Below are 17,845 nucleotides of genomic sequence, written 5' to 3'. Positions count from 1 at the left end.
GAATGGCCTCGATTCTGCCCGGAGCAGGGCTGCACACGTGGGCAAGAACCAGCGTTCCTGTCCAGCACTTGCACAAAGAAAGCCTCTTGGCCACAGGCCACAGCCTCTCCCCGCCTCGCCAGGCGCGGGGGGTTTGGGCTTTAACCGACCGCGCCTCCTCCTGGCACAGCAGCTCTGACCCAAACAGCGGGCGTTACCGTCACCAGCCAGGAGCCCAAGTTTCCCTGAGGCACGGGGCCAAGTCCAGCCGCAAAGGCGTGAGGACCAGGGAACACAGACGAAGACCAGGGATCCCCACGCCGAAGGGATGCAGCTGTCTGGCCCCACAGTCCAAGGATCTGTATGTTTTACAAATTCTAGAGCTATTTTTTATGCAGCCGGCCTGGTTCTGTCTTCCCACGGGGCAGGCAAGCCCGTCAGGTGTCAGGGTCATTCAGACTGTCCATCCCAGGGCCACTCCAGAGTCTCATCCAGCCAGCGGGGGTTGGGGGCGGGGGGGGGTTGCCTTCCAGCACCCCCCACCCCGGGACCCCCATGCTGGCCATGGGAAACACTCTCGGAGGCAGGCGTTTTCAGAGGCGCCTTGAAGCTAGCTGCGTCTCTGCGCTCCTTTGCTCTGGAAATGCCCCTAAAAGCCACAGGAGCACCTGGCTTGGCCCGGCTCCTCTGTGAAGACCCGGGGACTCAGAACAGGAGGCTGTCCTCCCGGCAGCCTGTCTCCAGCCTCTGCCCCCAGGGAGGGGTCCTGGCGGCTGGTGAGCAGGCACCCTGCGGGCCGCCAGGCCCTCCCTCTCCTCCCAAACGAAACCGCATTAAAGATGCTGAGAAACTTCTGCAGGGGTCCACTTTCCATCTTTGTCCCACCGGGCTGATCCGAGTCTGCGTCGGCCCAGCCCACCAGCCCCCCAGCTTTGCTCCCCCGCCTCTCCTCCGTCACCCCCCACCCCCGCCAAGGGCTCTCCTATCTCCTCTGACACAGAAGGTCAGGAGCCACCGTCCCCAGGGAGGCTGGTGTCTGGGGCGCTGTGTGCGGGAGGGGCCGTGCCCCCTGGAGCCCAGCTGTGGGCGCCAGGCCGGCGGAGGCCGTCATTCCAACCAAGGTCGTGCTGGGACCACAGCTTCCTCTAAGGATGGAGGTGGACGGCTTTCTGGCTCCAGCTGTTCCTCCGTCCTGCCAGGTGACCTCTTTGAACTGGGGACCCTCACCTCTCAAGCATCTACTGCAAGCGGGCGCCTGGGCTGGGCTCTGCACATGGAGGGCACGTTCGCCACCCTGGGCGGTCGGGGGTGCGGGGAGCCCACCAGGGCTGGGCGTCTTCCTGAGGCCGCTCTGTCCAGAAGGGGATGACCAAAGACTCACACTCAGGTGTCCCTGCCCCTTCTGCCACACTGCCCGGGAGGGACGGGGAGATGGACAGGCCGTGGTCACCCAGCCTCATTCTCCAAAACACTGTCTCATTTTCTGCCCTCATTTTCAACACTCACTACGCAGACCTGGGTTGGGGGAGGTAAATAAAGGCAGGACACCACATAGATCCAAGTCGCATACGATGCATCACACACATGCAGATAAAGAAATTCTCATCTAAAACAACACAACGTTGTAAATCAACCATACTCCAATAAAATTTACACAAAGAAAGGCACTAAAATCTTTTAAGATGTTCTTAAAAGACACAAGAGAAATTATTTTTAGGAGTTCCCGTCGTGGCGCAGTGGTTAACGAATCCAACTAGGAACCATGAGGTTGCAGGTTCGATCCCTGGCCTTGCTCAATGGGTTAACGATCTAGCATTGCCGTGAGCTGTGGTGTAGGCTGCAGACTCGGCTCGGATCCCATGTTGCTGTGGCTCTGGCGTAGACCGGGGGCTACAGCTCTGATTAGACCCCTAGCCTGGGAACCTCCATATGCCGTGGGTACAGCCCTAGAAAAGCCAAAAAAAAAAAAAGAAATTATTTTTTAAAATGTTATCTCATTTTTTTAATTTCTTGATTCTTCACTTTCCACATCTGTACATGGGATTATCAATTCTCCCTTTGGAGCTCAGTGGGGAAGGAGCTGGTGCTCTCACGGCTGTGGCTCCGGTTTGATCCCTAGCCCAGAAACTTCACACTTCGGGCACAGCCCAACAAAAAGAACAAAACAAACAACACTCTCCTCATAGACTTATGTGATAAAATAAACCCGCAGCGTTTGGTGTGCCCAGGATATTGAGTTGTGTGTAAATGATTAGCCCAAGGACCTTCTTATTGGGTTATACTCAGAGAAAACGTCACTTATGTTTGCGTGTTTCTGCATGTCACTTACACCATCCGATTTAAATCAGTCGTTCAAATGTATTCTTTCTGCAACAGCCTATTTTTTCCCTTGGTAAATTGCAAGCCGGGTTATGTCTTTCCGAAGTGCGTCAACCTAATAAGCAGCGTGCAGTGTCACACAGCCTGGCCGATGGGATGACGACGGGACACTGCCCTCGGAGCGGCTGGAGGACACGCCGACGCCCTCCGGGGTGACCAGTACCGGCCCCCCACCCGCCCACTGAGCGCTCCGCGCTCTGCTTCCCTAGAGCGAGCAGCCGGCCTCCCCGAGCTCGCTGGTCCCGGGTTTATTTCAGAGGCAACTGAAACAACGAAGACACTGGGTCTGCCTCCTTCCTCCCAAAGCGCAACGGTCCGATCCACGCTGTGGACGAGGACGGTCTTCCTCTGGTTCCTGAAGCACATGCTCCATGAACCAGCTGCCCCATGACTCCTGAGCGTGCAAGACACCAGAGCATTATGTGTGGGTCCTTTGTTAGACGAATAATTTTATTAAGTCCGTGAAGGACTTACACGGAGCTGCTGCTGCTCCCATCCACGGGCCACATCCTCGGGTCGGCAAGAGGAGGAGGGAGCGCGTCTCACGGGGAAGTCACTTTCCCGCCTGAACGGGGTATGAAGCAGCGGGAGCTGCTGGGGTCTCAGGGCTCTGAGCGCAGAGGAGGCCCAAGGAGCCAGCAGCCTGGACGCCTCTGCTGCCGAAACACCACCCCCTCCCCTGGGGCCACAGGGGCGCGCGCGGTGCCCTGGAAGGGGAGGGACAATGACTCGCCAGCGCTTTGTGGCAGAGACGCAGAGCAGCAAGCGCACGGACACCAGGTCCCGCCCGTGGGCAACGGGCCATAAAACACCGCTGAATCCTTCCTGAGAGGGATGCAGCCTGATAGCCACTCCATTTCGGGGAGGGGGGGGACAACAGAAACTTACTTCCCAGCCTATTTAAGAGGTCGCGACAAGCAACACGAGACAAAGAAGAGACTCTCCCACTAGCTTCTGAGTGTTTTCCTGAGAGGTCCTCCCAGCGCCACCTGCTGTGCCCTCTGAGTATTACAAGTCCCTTCCTGCCCACCCCACCCCCACCCCGCCGCACACAGATTTTTCAAGGAGGAGTTGAAATCAGAGCACTCAAAACACGGTTCCTTCCCCAAAGCAGAAATGGCTCTCAAATAGTTAAAGAGAAAGTTCAGATGAATGGTTAACACACAGACCCCGTTCTGAATTCTAAGACCGCAGACTGCACAACCAATTCCCACAGGGGCTTCCCGAGGCAGAGGGCGCTCACCTGGCTGGTCCCGCGGCTGCGAAACAGTGGTTTCCAGAGAGTGACAGATTACACCCAGGGCATCGCAGACCAGCTTTTCATGAAGAGCTGCCATCGTCTATCAGATACGAGCAGCAGGCGCCACTGCTCTGCAGCCACCTGTCAGAGCTGTGCCTGTACTTCTTTAGCAAAGCAGCTCATTCTAGGAGTGTTTGCTACACCCTAACCTATTCCAAGAGCTCTTCGAGGTGATACATAACACAACACTGTGCCAACACAACTGCAATGAAGAAATAAATCTCTTCGGTTCCGTTACGAGTGGTACAGAGCTTCCGTTTGACAACTTACCACAGCTTACAGATTTCAGTTTTTATACTCAATAGCTGTCAGTTTTCCCCACCAGTCTGCCTGGGGAGTTATAGCTTGGAATTCATTTCTGAACAACACATGCTTTTGATCTAAATTCATTTGGAAGTATCTTTGCAAATTCTCCAGCCTGCTTAAATAATCACACACTGATTCATTTGCAAGTAAGAGCATGTGCTCATCCAGCTAAACCCCAGGAAACGGATCCATTTCACCCTGCCTCGCAAAGGGGACACGTCCAGCAAATATTTCATGTCCAGCAAGTATTTCAGATTTCCCACAAATATTTCACGGGTGAATATTAAAACAGAAGGAGAAAAGCAGGCTTATCAGAGCTTCCGTCACAACTCAAAAGCTGGCATTTTTATGAAATGACTTTAATTGGAAAGTGAAGAGAAGAGCAATTAAATTAGTGAAAACTGACATCCCTTTTTTTGTTGTTCCACATACTTGGAATGTAATAAATGATCTTTTTCCCTCGATGATTTGATATGAACAATTTCCAGGGTACGTAAGTGCGTCTGTGGGTCGTCAATGCTGCAGCGAGAAGCCCTAGTGAAATGCTCTCCCCTGCGATAGTTACCCACAAAAACGTCACAGGCTCCCACTGTGGCTGCTCCCACTTTAAAAGTATATTATCCGGGAGTTCCCGTCGTGGCGCAGTGGTTAACGAATCCGACTAGGAACCATGAGGTTGCGGGTTTGGTACCTGCCCTTGCTCCGTGGGTTAGGGATCCGGCGCTGCCGTGAGCTGAGGTGTAGGTTGCAGACGCGGCTCGGATCCCGCATTGCTGTGGCTCTGGTGTAGGCCGGTGGCTGCAGCTCCGATTAAACCCCTAGCCTAGGAACCTCCATATGCCGCGGGAACGGCCCAAGAAATAGCAACAACAACAACAACAACAAAAAGTATATTATCCTATGTTCCTAACTAATTACCCAGAGACGCCAGGGGTTCTTAATATCTGCTCTTTTGAGGAGGACTGAATTTCCCCCTTTTTGACAAGTATTAATGCGATTACTATTGCAACGGCGAGGTCAAGTGGGTGCAGACCAACAGCTCAGAGACAGCCTACGGACCCCGACTGCCAAGTGCCAGGACGGGGGCTCCACGCGCCCGCAAGTCTCTGCCTGTCTCGAGACGTTTTCTCCCATCACCTACGTATGATTTGTGAGTCAGAAATTTAAGTGAGAGGTGCTTTGTGTATGTTGAGGGCACCCCTCCCCGGGGAATTTGAGGAGCTGCCCCATCAGGCAGCTGCAGGCAATCATTCATTAAAACATGTTAAGAAATCCTATTTGCCTCATGCTGATTAATTGCACAATAGCAACTTTTTAGATTTATCTATAAAACACCTGTCAAATTAAAATGCCAAATAGCTTTACACATTTGCATGTCACCTTATAACCCGACAACTGCATCCCTGAAAATATCTGCATCTCAGGTGTTTGCAGTGCAGTTCAGCTCGATGATAAACACCTGGGATCTGCCCGCTTGCTACCAGGAATGTCTCTAAACGTCTGAGTCATCCGTATCTCTGACACTCTGACGTGACAAGGTGCACCCATCACGGATCCCCAACAGTTAATCATCAATAGTTACCCAATAAGTGCCTGGTCTTCCCTGAAAAGCGCCAGCCCTGCGTATCCGCTTCACTCAAGACCCACCCAGGAGACGCCAGAGTTCTTCCACAAAGACGAGTCCACAGCTCGGATCTGGCGTGGCTGTGGCGGAGGCCGGCAGCAACAGCTCCGATGGACCCCTAGCCTGGGAACCTTCATGTGCCACGGGTACAGCCCTAGGAAAAAAAAAAAAAACAACCACAAGTCAAAACCTCTTCTCTACCGTGTTCGGTGCCCAGTTAATGGGGCTGGAAAATGGTGACAAACCTAAGCCTTCTTTTCAATGTTTACAATGAACAAAGCAATGCTTTCAGCCACAAATAGTGCAGCGATACGACTGCGCCAGCCACAGAATAATTACAAGACTTATAAAAATAGTCACCTCTGGAGTCATCTGCTAAATGCAGATTCGTCCAGCTGGTGTGGAGGTGCCCAGAGGGGAGGCCCTTTCCCACCCCCCACCCCCTCGCCTTGTCCTTCGCTCTGGACGGCTCAGAACTATCCCCGCAAGGTTTCCTGCCCCGTCAGAACCCAAGTCTGCTTGGGAAGAAAGCGCCCACACACAGGAAGCCACCCAAGCCATGCAAAACAGAGGCAAGTCAGGTGCTGAGTTGTAATGAAGCCCTAAGAGCTGGAGGAGTCCTAGCTGTGTACCCCAACATCCAGAGCAGCCATGCTGCACAATTAGCCCACCTGCCAGTCATTATGCAAATTGGGAGAGGAAATCAGGGGACACAGGAAGAGGAAGCTGGAGCGCGACCTGTCATCCCAGAGACACCGAAAGCTACAGGGAGACTTCAGTGGGGAAAGCGAGTCTCCAAACCACCTTGACAAGCCAGCTCCCTACCAAGGTTCCAGACACGTCCTCCACGACAGCCCCACCGGGACTCCAACAGCCGCACACGGAGCGCAGCCCCGAGAACCTAAAGGGAGGCCTCCCAGGCCCCCTGTGTGGGCAACCTCGCCTCCACCCCCGGAGGCTCAGGCCCTGAAGTTTCCTCCACCCCACCCGGCTTTGCCTCGTAATTTCCAACCGGCTGACTCAGCACATCTCAGCCCTGCCATGTGGGGCTTTGTCTGTTCTTGAACAGACACTCCCTCCCGGAATAAGACCTGGGGCTGGAAGGTGGGGTAGTGACCGCGGGATAAACTCAGGTTCGCCCAGCGCCGGCAGCCTCCACTGGCCCGTGGCGATGGGGCGCCAGTTTTACAAGGAAAAGGCAATACCTTTACACGAATGTTGGCAATCGTGGGAAAGCCATTTCTGGGGCCAGATCTGCCCTGTCAGGGTGAATCACCTTCGCTTCAAACTGACCTAAGCAACCTAGGCCAAGCCGAGCGCGGGATCGCCCCTGCACCTCCAGGCTGGAGCAGGGCTCCGGGCCCTGCAGCGAGACTCGGGTTCCCAAACGCCAGTCATGCAGGTTTCCATCCACCTGCTGTGTGAACATCCACTCTGTGTCCCCTGCATCTCCCGACACCAAAAGACCCAACCAAGGGCGAACAATGCAATCTCGGTAATCCGAGACCAAGCTTCCGGGAGAGGAGCCGAGCTTCTCAGGGAGCCTCTCCAGAAACCCCACCAGCGCGCCCCTTCGTGGTGTGTGTGCAGGGGAGCCGCCGCAGACCGCACTGGTGCGGGCCTCCCCACCCCGAATGGAGGAGCCTCCCCGCGGTTTCCCCGCCGTGGGAGGAGGAGGACGCGGGCAGGGCTCCCGGGCACCCTCTGCCACCCGCAGGGCTGGATCCGCGTGCAGAGTCCCTGGCGCCGGTCTTGTCTCCCCACCATCTCCAACCCCGGCCCTTGGCACACAGTTGAAAGTGATGGAGTCAAATGGAATTCAAGGAGGCGTTCGTTCAGTTCGCCTGTGAGGTTAGGGGGAGAACGAAGCAGGAACTTGGCCAAGCCCGGCGGTGCCCCCTCCTCGCCGACCCTGAACCCAAATTGCAAGGAGGGAACCGGCCCGGGGCAACGGCCCTGCCGCAGGAGCCCAACGGGGAAGCCGACCTCTGCGCCTCAATCTAAGCTTCAAATATTTCCAAAAAAAAAGGCATCGGAGCTTTGAATATACAGCAGTACCCTTGAGCTTGTGCGAGCAGAAACAAGAACGGCGACGACAGCCACCCTTTAACCACACCCCCTCCCCGAGACGCAGGTCGCCGAGGCCGCTCAGACCCTGGCGGCCGAGGGATTGGGGCCGCGGGGCCCGGGGCGCGCGGGGGGAGGTGCGTGGGGGACTCGGGGACCGGGAAGCTCTGAGGACCCGGACGGCGCGCCCCGCCCGCGGCGCTGGGGGCGGCCGGACGCCGAGGAGCCGCCCCCTCCGTGACTTTCTAAACCGCTCCCGCGAAGAGGCGGGGTGCGGGGTGCGATTAAAAGGCGCCGCCCGGGCAGACAGGTGTCGAAGGCCCGAGCGCCCGGCGCGCTGCGCTCTCCCGACTCCAAGCCCGTCGCGGCGCCCCGGCCTCCAGCGAGCGCGCAGGCCACCCGGTCAGGACCACCCCGCACCCGCGGAGCTCCCGGGCCACCCCCCGCGACCTCCTCGCCACCGCAGACCCAGCCCCGCCGCGCGCTCCGCCCGCCCCCTCTCCGCCTGCTCCCAGCGGTAAGGCCGGTGCCGACTCTCGGTGCCCAAGGATGGCGGGGGGTGTGGGTCCCGGCGGCGAGGGACCCCCTGGGGCCGCCAAGGACTGCGGGACCCGTGGGGAGGGACCCCCGGGACCGCCAGGGACTGTCGGACCCGGCGACGAGGGACCCCAGACTGGCGCGCCCCGAGGCCCTGCGCTGCGGGGTCCCCGGCTGTGGCGACAGCGGCCCCCGGGGCGCAGGGCGGGTGGCCAGCGCGAACCCCGGGTGGCTTCTCAGGCCGAGTCTGGAGTTGGAACCCACCGACCCTTTGATGAGCAGGGGGCGGACTGGCCTGGAGCAGGGGGGCAGTGCGGGGGAAGGGGGGCCGGACAGGTGTGCGGCCGTTGGGTGGTCGACCCCGTGCCTCCGGGGAAAGTCTGGCCCAGCCGACGGGGTGCTTCCGCCCCCCACCCCCCGACCCCCGCCACCAGCAGCCTTTCACTGGCCCAAGAAATGTTTTCCTCGCTTAGAAAACGCGATATCGTGGGTTAAGCGGAAGCTTAACCTGGAGGAAACGGAGCTTTACGTCCTCGTGCTGCTTTGGCGGCTTCGCGAGCCGGGAACCCAGCCCTGACCCGAATCTGCATTCTGGTTGCTTTTCTCCTACAAAGCCGAGAACCGTGTTTGAGGAGGCAGTTGTGGGGGGAGGGGAGGCGGCTTTCTGGGGCGCTGGTCACAAACGCGGGAGCCTGCTCCCCTGGATGCTCCCCCGCTGGAGGCGGCATAAGCCTCCACCACCTCCAGCATCCTGAGCTCTGAACCGGGTGACCCTCCAGCCCGACTCTCTGGAGATGTGTGGGGACAGCCGTGTCCCCATCTGCCCTTCGAGCCTGGTTCAGGTAGCATGCAGTCACGGAGGGTCACAGGCACCTGTCGGGCGGTAGTCGAGGGCCCCATCCAAAAATGTAAGGACCGAGGAGTTGCCCAGTAAAGATTTCCTGTTGCCTGTTCTGGAAGCTGGTGACCCATGCAGTAGCCAGAGCCAGCTCGGCCACCTGCCTGGCAGGCAAGGGGCCGCTGAGGCAGGGTGGGAGGGCAGCACCGAATGTAGAGACAATTTCATCCTGCTTGGAGTCGCTTCTTCTCATCAGGGTGACATTTTAACTTGTTCCTCTTCCTGAAAGAATCTTTGGAACAGGTAGTGCTGCTCAACCGAGAGCTTTAAAAACCACAGTGGCGTAGGGTCACCTGGAGCTGAATTTCCCCAGAGCCGGCGTGGGGTCTGCAACTGCACCGTGGGGCAGGCTCGAGGCACCAGCCCACCGAGCTTTGGGCAGATGCACCGACAGAAACCAGACACAGAGCGTGTCCTGTTTCCTCTTCGTAAGAGCCAGCAAGGGCCGGGAGGGGTGATTTCACAGGCGCTCCACTTACGCTGTGTGGGCAGGACGGGCCCAAGAGCGAACCCGAGCCCCCAGGACAGTCCATATTTAAAGGCCGGGGCTGAGCGGCCAGGCCCTTCTCCCTGGGACAGTTCTCCCTTCGGGCTGAGCTGGCCGAGCCTTTCTCTGCCGGCCTTTCTCCCATCTCTGCTGCCACCTCTGCACAAGGCGGACTGTGTCAGCCAGACCTCGGAGCCCCCAGCAGAGCCCCAGAGGCACACGGGAGCCTGGCTTGCCCCCAGCCTGCTCCAGAAGCCGGACACGAAACAGGACCCGAGCTGCTCCAAGTCAGGAGAAGCACTGAGCTTTCAAGTGAGAGGAGGAGGAGGATTGAGAACCAGTTTGGAGGGTGGAGACAGGTTACTCATTGGATTGTGGGGGATGGGGTCTTGCTGCAAGAGGCTCGATTGAGACAGACGGGTGTGACTACGAGTAAATGAAGGCAGTTCCAGTTCATACCCTGTCTTCAGGATGCGGAGCAGGCCCCCGGCTCGCCGGGGATTAATGCAAAGGCTCCCCTGGCCCCTTTGCAACAGGCAGAACGTCACCCCACATGCGTCCATATGGACCTTCAGGGCCGTGATGGCACCTTGCCTGGCCCATCCCTGAGGAATCACCGAGTTAAATTTTCTGGCATTTTTTACAATGTACCTCTTTAGAAATACTTTTCAATTAAAGCCATAGCCCACAGTCAAAATGCACAGTTGCAACATTTTTCAGACGTGGGTCCAAAAAAAAAAAAATGGAGTTCCTGCTGTGGCAAAGTGAATTAGGGAATCCAGCGTTGTCTCTGCCGTGGCCCAGGTCACTGCTGAAGCACAGGTTGGATCCCCAGCCCCAAACAGTGGGTTAAGTAAGTATCCCACATTGCTGCAGCTGTGGCGTAGGGCGCAGCTGTGGCTCAGAATTGATCCCTGGCCTGGGAATTTGCATATGTTGAGTGCAGCCCCCCACCCAAAAAAAACTGGGGCCTCACCGAGTGGGACAGGGAGGACTCCCATCCATCTACAGAAGGGTCCCAAGGTCCACGCACACGGAGGCTTCTCTCCATGGAGAGACCATTTCTTTGTTTCTTTCTTTGGCTGTCCTGCAGCCTGTGGGGTTACCCGGCATGGGGGCAGAGCCAAGCTGCAGTTTCCACCCGAACCAACTTAGGCCGCTGGTGTGGCAACGCCGGATCCTAAACCCACTGTGCTGGGCCGGGAATCAAACGCATGTCCCAGCGCTTCCAAGACGCTGCCAATCACACTGTGCCACAGCAGGACTCCGAGGGTCCATTTCTGACCTTTTCGTACAGAAAAAGGAAGTGAAGCCTTTTGGGAAATGTTCAACTCACATGCAGCCTTTGGCGGTGGGGACAGTCCCTTCCCTGTGCGTCCCACGTCCATGAAAACTGAGTTGAGACAGTGCAGAGAAAGACGCACTGCAGGGGGACCGCTCTGGTGGCCTTGAAGGCGAGCTTGGAGTGAGGCCGGGGTCCCTTCGGGAGCTTGAGGCCTGCGAGCAGCTGGCAGGGCTGAAGCTGAGGTGCAGAGTGTGTGTGTGTGGGGGGGAGACGCACACAGGGGTGTCTGCAGACGGGGCCCTTGAGTCATCGAGCACGTTTGCCCATGGCGCCCCCGCCACCGAGTCTGTGCTACAGGTGGGCCGGGTCCCTCAGGTGAGCAAACTCCTATCACAACACAATGCGTGCGAGGGTCCTGCGGACTCCACGGCTAACCCTGCAGCAAACGCAGTGGGTTTTGTCCTCACCTTTGTGGGTGAGGTTGCGTAAGAATCGGTGTTTGCCCAGGAAGAGGTTTCACGCTGCCTGCTCCCCCTGGTCCTGTCCTGAGCGGTCACCCCTGTGCCGTGTCGCTTGGTCTTTTGCAGCGCAGACCGTCCGCAGGAGAAGATGGACTGGGGCGCGCTGCAGACCATCCTGGGCGGCGTGAACAAGCACTCCACCAGCATCGGCAAGATCTGGCTCACGGTGCTCTTCATCTTCCGCATCATGATCCTGGTGGTGGCGGCCAAGGAGGTGTGGGGCGACGAGCAGGCCGACTTCACCTGCAACACCCTGCAGCCCGGCTGCAAGAACGTGTGCTACGACCACTACTTCCCCGTCTCGCACATCCGGCTCTGGGCGCTGCAGCTCATCTTCGTGTCCACGCCCGCCCTGCTGGTGGCCATGCACGTGGCCTACCGGCGACACGAGAAGAAAAGGAAGTTCATCAAGGGCGAGATGAAGAGCGAGTTCAAGGACATCGAAGAGATCAAGAGCCAGAAGGTCCGCATCGAGGGCTCCCTCTGGTGGACCTACACGGGCAGCATCTTCTTCCGCGTCGTCTTCGAGGCCGCCTTCATGTACGTGTTCTACGTCATGTACAACGGGTTCTCCATGCAGCGCCTGGTCAAGTGCAACGCGTGGCCTTGTCCCAACACGGTGGACTGCTTCGTGTCCCGGCCCACGGAGAAGACGGTCTTCACAGTTTTCATGGTCGCGGTGTCGGGGATCTGCATTCTGCTCAACGTCACCGAACTGTGCTACCTGCTCATCAGATATTGTTCCGGAAAGTCCAAGAAGCCAGTGTAAGCAGGGCTGGAGAAGAGCGAGCGGGCGGGGAAGGACGCGGCCGTCTGCGCCCAGCGGTCGGCCGAGTCACCCGCGTCTCCCAGATACAGATTCCTGTCGTCAAGCCCCCCTCCCCCTTCCTGTGGCCCACGTGGAACTCCAGACGCCTCCGGCTGCAGCCCCGCGGTCCACAGGCGCCGCCGCACAGAGGCCAAGCTCTGCGCCCGCTGAGGCCGCGCCAGGGCGGCCGTGCCCTTCCCTACTGCAAACAGAGGATGTGGCGTTTGTTTCCCTTTCTTTGCGGAAAGGAGAGAAACGCCAGGACCTAACAAGGACGCTGAGCAGGTCTGGTTGATCCGCTTAAGCTTCCCTTTGCAACTTCCCCGAATTAAAGGTAAACAGAGAGAATTTGGTTCCTTTATTTGCTTTGAAGTTTTAGTCTGCAGCAACGGACAGGGTTACCACATGTGTCCGACTCTTTCATATACTCTTTTAAAATGAACAGTTTAAGGAAGATGTGTTCTTTTCACCCACAAGAAAGTCTAGGGACCATTACGTGTTCCTCCTATTTCAGAGGCAACGACTGCCACATGCAAGTGGTGTAAAATCTAGGTTTCCTCACTAGAGTTCCATCTGGCCTTCAGCTCAGAACGGGGTACAGCGCCACCGAGAGGCTGGCGGGGGAATGAAGCTGGGTGGTTCAGGGAGGCGCTTCCGCTTCTCTCGCAGGGAACAAACTAGAAGTCCTTAGCGATGGCTTCGAAGAGCAAAGGGTCTCATTTCGAAAATGTAGCTGTCATTTTGCAGGAGGAGTACAGACGGGCTGTGCCCCCAGCGACGAGCAGCCGTGGGCTGACTCAAGACACCCTCAACTCCCAAAGGACGTTGTCCTTCCACCCCGAGAGCTGGGGAAGGCCACTGCCCTCGAGGTCGCGTGGGAGTCTTTCGTCGCCACAGGACGATTTAATGCGACGGAACAAAACAGCAAACTTAGGTGGGGGGTACTCTTTCTAAAGAACGGATGGAAAGGTAGGCTCTAAGTTCTGACAATTAAAAATGAGTTTCATCACCTTCAAAGGCTTGTGGGCTTCCCTTTTCGGCACCCAGGTTTTTCTGTTTTTTAGGTTTTTTTGTCTTTTTTGTCTTTTTGCCATTTCTTTGGGCCGCTCCCGCAGCATATGGAGGTTCCCAGGCTAGGGGTCGAGTCGGAACTGTAGCCCCCGGCCTACGCCAGAACCACAGCAACAAGGGATCCGAGCCGCGTCTGCAACCTACACCACAGCTCACGACAACGCCGGATCCTTAACCCACTGAGCGAGGCCAGGGATCGAACCCGCAACCTCATGGTTCCTAGTCGGATTCGTTAACCACTGCGCCACGACGCGAACTCCTCGGCACCCAGGTTTTTTAAGTAAAAATAGAATTAGCTGACTTCTTTGAAACTGAGAAACCAGGGTTTAGATAAATATTTAGCAGTCCTGGAAGACAAACTGAATCCTAGTGTTACCACGATGCCTGCCATGGCTTCCAAAAAGTGGTACTGGGCACAGTTCACTGGGACTACTTCCTGTCGCCAAGAAGAGCACTCTAAAAAACATCTTGTAATCATAAATAATAGCTTTAATTACACACTTGTAACCACAATAATTTTGAAATATCTCATGTCATTGAAAATATTAAAATATAATTCACAGAATACTTATTTAGAATCTACTAGACTTTGTAATAGATCAGACGAGCCAATTTTAATTTCATTCTCGAGCCTGTTTTGTGAAAGTATGTTAGCAGTTTATATTTCGTAACACCAAATGGGTAAATGGCCTGTGATTCTGAGATTCTTCTGCCCTGGTTCCAGAAAAGGCTCTGTGGCCAGAAAGACGGGCAGGAGGGGAGAGGATTATTCCCGCTCAGCACACAGGATGGGGTGTGGGTTGGACTCGCAGCTTGGAGGATGCTGAGCTGGGTCCACACGGCCAGTTTGGGTCCTGGAAGAATCATTTAAACACTTTAAAATGTCATTCACGGTCAAGGTTGGCGGAGGCAGGAGAACCGCCAGGTGTTCCTTGTTTGGGACGTTCCACGGAATCGCATACAAATGACCGAAACTGGCCTTGTAAAGCGCTTTTCGTTCCTCAGAGCCCCTTCCGGTCCCTGTGTGTGTAGCCAGCGGCTCGGAACTCTCCCGGGGTATCTGAGCCTCCAAAGCATCTTACCCATCAATAGTTATGACTGTTTCTGGAGTTTCCGCCATGACTCAGCAGAAATGAACCTGACTAGCAACCATGTGGGCACAGGTTCAATCCCTGGCCTCGCTCAAGTGGGTTAAGGATCCTGTGTTGCTGTGAGCTGGGGTGTAGGCTGGCAGCTGCAGCTCCGACTCAACCCCTAGCCTGGGAACCTCCATATGCTGTGGGTGCAGCCAAAAAAAAACCACAAAACAATTACATATGTTTTTGTGTGGAGCCACGTGCTCTTCCAATAGACACAAAAGCACAAAAAGCAGTCACTGCTCACGCAGGCAACAGACAAGGGCTAAGAAACGGTACCTGGCCACCTCCCAGGGTGCTCTGCACATAGCCTGTTACAACAGCGCATAGCTTTTTAAACAGACCTGCTTACTTACAAGCCTGGAAGATTCTTACTATCACGTAGTAAGAGACCCAGTCAGTGTACTTACAGACTGCTGACCATTTCGAAGAACCTGCAGAGAGGTGTGGCCAGGTGCCCCCAAATTAGGGCTTGGACTCCGAAACTGATCATCCCAAGCATGTCTCAACCCACCCATCTATCATTTGTACAAGGGAGGATAAACCTGTTTTTGTTTTGTTTGCTCGTTTTTCACGGCCGGGGATCAAGCCTGTGTGTCTGCAGAGTCCTGAGGCACCACAGGTTCTTAACCCACTTTGCCACAGCGGGAACTCCATCCTTTTGTTTTCTCTTTAAAGATTCCACCGCAGGGAGTTCCTGTTGTGGCAGAGTGGAAATCTGACTAGGAACCATGAGGTTGCAGGTTCGATCCCTGGTCTGGCTCAGTGGGTTAAGGATTCGGCATTGCTGTGAGCGGTGGTGTAGGTCGTAGACGCGGCTTGGATCCCATGTTGCTGTGGCTGTGGTGGAGGCTGGCAGCTATAGCTCCAATTAGACGCCTAGCCTGGGAACCTCCATATGCCACAGGTGCAGCCCTAAAAAGCAAAAAAAAAAAAAAAAAAAAGATTGCACCACAGGTACCTGTGTCAGGTTGGCCTCACACAGGCGGGTGTCCCCCACTGCCAGGCCACCGTGTGGCCTCCCGGCGTTTAGGCAGCGGTGGACCCCAGCTGCTAGGTCGACCTTGCGGGAGCTTTATCAGGAAGTGGGCAGCACTGGTCTCCATCGGCTCTTCTACACGTGGGCAGCTGTCAGAGGGTGGACTGGGCTGGCCCAGGAGGGGGCAGTGGGCTTCTGCAGGTAGCCGGGGCCGAGCTGCCCCCTGACCTCCGTGACGGACCGGGAGCCGCAGGCTGGGCGCTGAGGGGCCTGTGGGGGGGCACGGGACCCCCTTCTGCAGACCTCAGTTTCCCCATCTTAAAAGGGCTACTGAACACCCTTCGCAAGGTCAACGGCCGTCCGCCAGGATGACGCATGCGGAGCTCCGCACACGGTAACGCGCTAAGCAAAGTACGGTCTCCTGCTTCCCAGGGGGTGGACCCCAGCTGGAGGGGTGGACGGTGGCCTTTCAGACACGAGGAGCCCAGGCCAAGCTTCACATGCTGGACGCTTGTGCAAGACGCCCACTGACAGAAAACCTGAAATAAGTACAACAGGGGGTAGGAGAGGCGCCACCTGAGAGGGAGGGGACTGGCTGCATGGAAACCTCATGGCACAAAAGGGACAGTGGTGACATTCCTAGCGGATGGGAGCGTGTCCCTCACGGAGCCGGCATGGCAGCTCCCAGGGTAGGACCAGATCCTGGGATCCCCCGAGCATCCCCCGCCTTGGGGCCCCCACCCTCTCCAGAGCTGACAGGGTGGGGGCAGCCCCCGCTAGAGACTCCCGCTGCACCCCTGCACGTCGTGGCTAATTATTTTCTTACTCGGCCAATATTCACTGAGCGCGTGGAACGGCTGAGCACCAGGGCTGGGCGCCAAGATGCAAACACCTGAAGATGGTGCCACGGAGAGACATAAAGCTGCACGTGGAGCTAAGATGAGCCTGTGGCCCGGACAAGGCAGCCCCGTCTGCCAGGGGACTGAGGGTTACCGTGCGGAAGGGGGTCCAGTGAGAGGGAAAGGCCAGGGAGGGAGGAAGGTGAGAGCCCTGCCCCTTAGAACCCCCGCCTCTTAGAGCACCTGCTTCCGTGTCTGTTCTGCCCTCTGCTGGGCCCAGAGCAGCCTGTTTTCCGCTCTTAAACAGCAGAGAACACGTCCAACTTCCACCCCAACCTCATTTTCCAGGGAACTGGTCCGAGTTCCCATTAGCCATCTATTCGTTTATTCACTCGATATTCGGCACCTACGGCGCCCCCACCTACTGGGTCCAGGTGGAGAAGAGGGAACCTGTCAGGCCCCGCCCCTGCGTCCACCGGAGAGCCGTCCTCTGGCCCCGCTGCCTCGCTGAGCCACGTCCAGCCCCGAGGCCACTGCCCGGGCCACTGCCTTGTCACGGAAGTATGTTCTGCTGAGCTTCCTAAGAGCCTCATCGCCCTTCCTCACTGCCCATCAGCACGGCCACCACTGTAATGCGTGTGATTATGGAACGAGCACATCAACGCATCTGCTCGAAACGCATGTGCATCACATGCCGAGCTACACACGCCAACGGGAACGTCTCCCTTCCAGCCCTGCCCGGAGTGTCCGCGTCAAGCGCGCGATGCAAGCTGCCCAGACCTGGTGCCGCCGCAGGTACTCACAAGCAAACACGCACACACACCGCCCCCTCTGGGCGGCACTGCTTACGTCGTTTCTCTGGGAGAGTGTCTCAGTAACACGCCTTGGAAAGCTTTCCAGGTCAGAATTATAGCTGTAACTTGCTCTTTTTAATGCACGTACAAGCGTCCACACCTGAGCCGAGCAGTGCCCCTCCCCGTCCGTGAACAGTCACACTGTTTGCAGCTTTTCTGAGAGCACCCCTCCCTCCCGCCGCCCCCCAGCTCCTCTCAAACTGGACCTTTCTAGCCTGGTTTCAGCGTCTGGTTTTGCATCTCCCTGCTAGATTCATTCTGCTGATGTGGACTCGCCCCCTGGGTCCGTTAGTCCTTCAGGGCCCTGGATCAGTTTATTAGCAGTTCCTTCCAACTTTAGGTCACCTGTCCGTTCGACGAGCCTGCAGCCCCTGACGCCAGTGGAAACGGGAAAGGCCAGCAGAGGTCCTTCCAGCTCAGCTGCGGTTCATTTACCAACAGGATTCACGTGCGGCGTGTTAGGGACGAGGTCCTGTGCCCCGTCTAGGTCACACGTCTCCTCCCTCATAGTCAGGCTACTAGGACCAACTGGGCAGCGGGTCTCACCAAGCTATCCGGGCCTGTTTACCACCTCATCGCGTACAGAGCTCCCCCTGTGCGCAGAGCCCTACTGAGCCCCAGCACCTGCAGAGATGATGACACAACCAAGAGGTCACAGCGTGGGCGCAGCTGTGTCCGAGTGGACCAAACAGAACAGGGACAGACAGCCGAGAGCACTACAGGAAGCGGTCTGGGCGTGAAACAGTTCCCTGGGGGCCTTTGGGAACAGAGCCAG

General features: G+C 56.9%; 1 protein-coding gene across 2 annotated transcripts; it reads left to right on the top strand.

Moving 5' to 3' along the window:
* Window positions 1–7,962: 7,962 nt before the first annotated feature.
* GJB2 (gap junction protein beta 2) lies at window positions 7,963–13,208 on the top strand. Of its 2 annotated transcripts, none has more exons than XM_047756320.1 (2): window positions 7,963–8,172; window positions 11,455–13,208. In XM_047756320.1, exon 2 carries the CDS (start codon window positions 11,472–11,474, stop codon window positions 12,150–12,152), a length of 681 nt encoding a protein of 226 aa, XP_047612276.1. In that variant the 5' UTR covers window positions 7,963–8,172; window positions 11,455–11,471; the 3' UTR covers window positions 12,153–13,208. The 2 variants fall into 2 exon arrangements, with proteins under 2 accessions (XP_047612276.1, XP_047612275.1); XM_047756319.1 differs by having other exon boundaries at window positions 11,450–13,208.
* Window positions 13,209–17,845: the final 4,637 nt, after the last annotated feature.

This window comes from Phacochoerus africanus, chromosome 13, assembly GCF_016906955.1.
Source record: "Phacochoerus africanus isolate WHEZ1 chromosome 13, ROS_Pafr_v1, whole genome shotgun sequence".
Taxonomy (NCBI): Eukaryota; Metazoa; Chordata; class Mammalia; order Artiodactyla; family Suidae; genus Phacochoerus; species Phacochoerus africanus.
The sequence above is the reverse complement of the archived record's forward strand: the minus strand, read 5'-3'. Positions and strand labels throughout refer to the sequence as shown.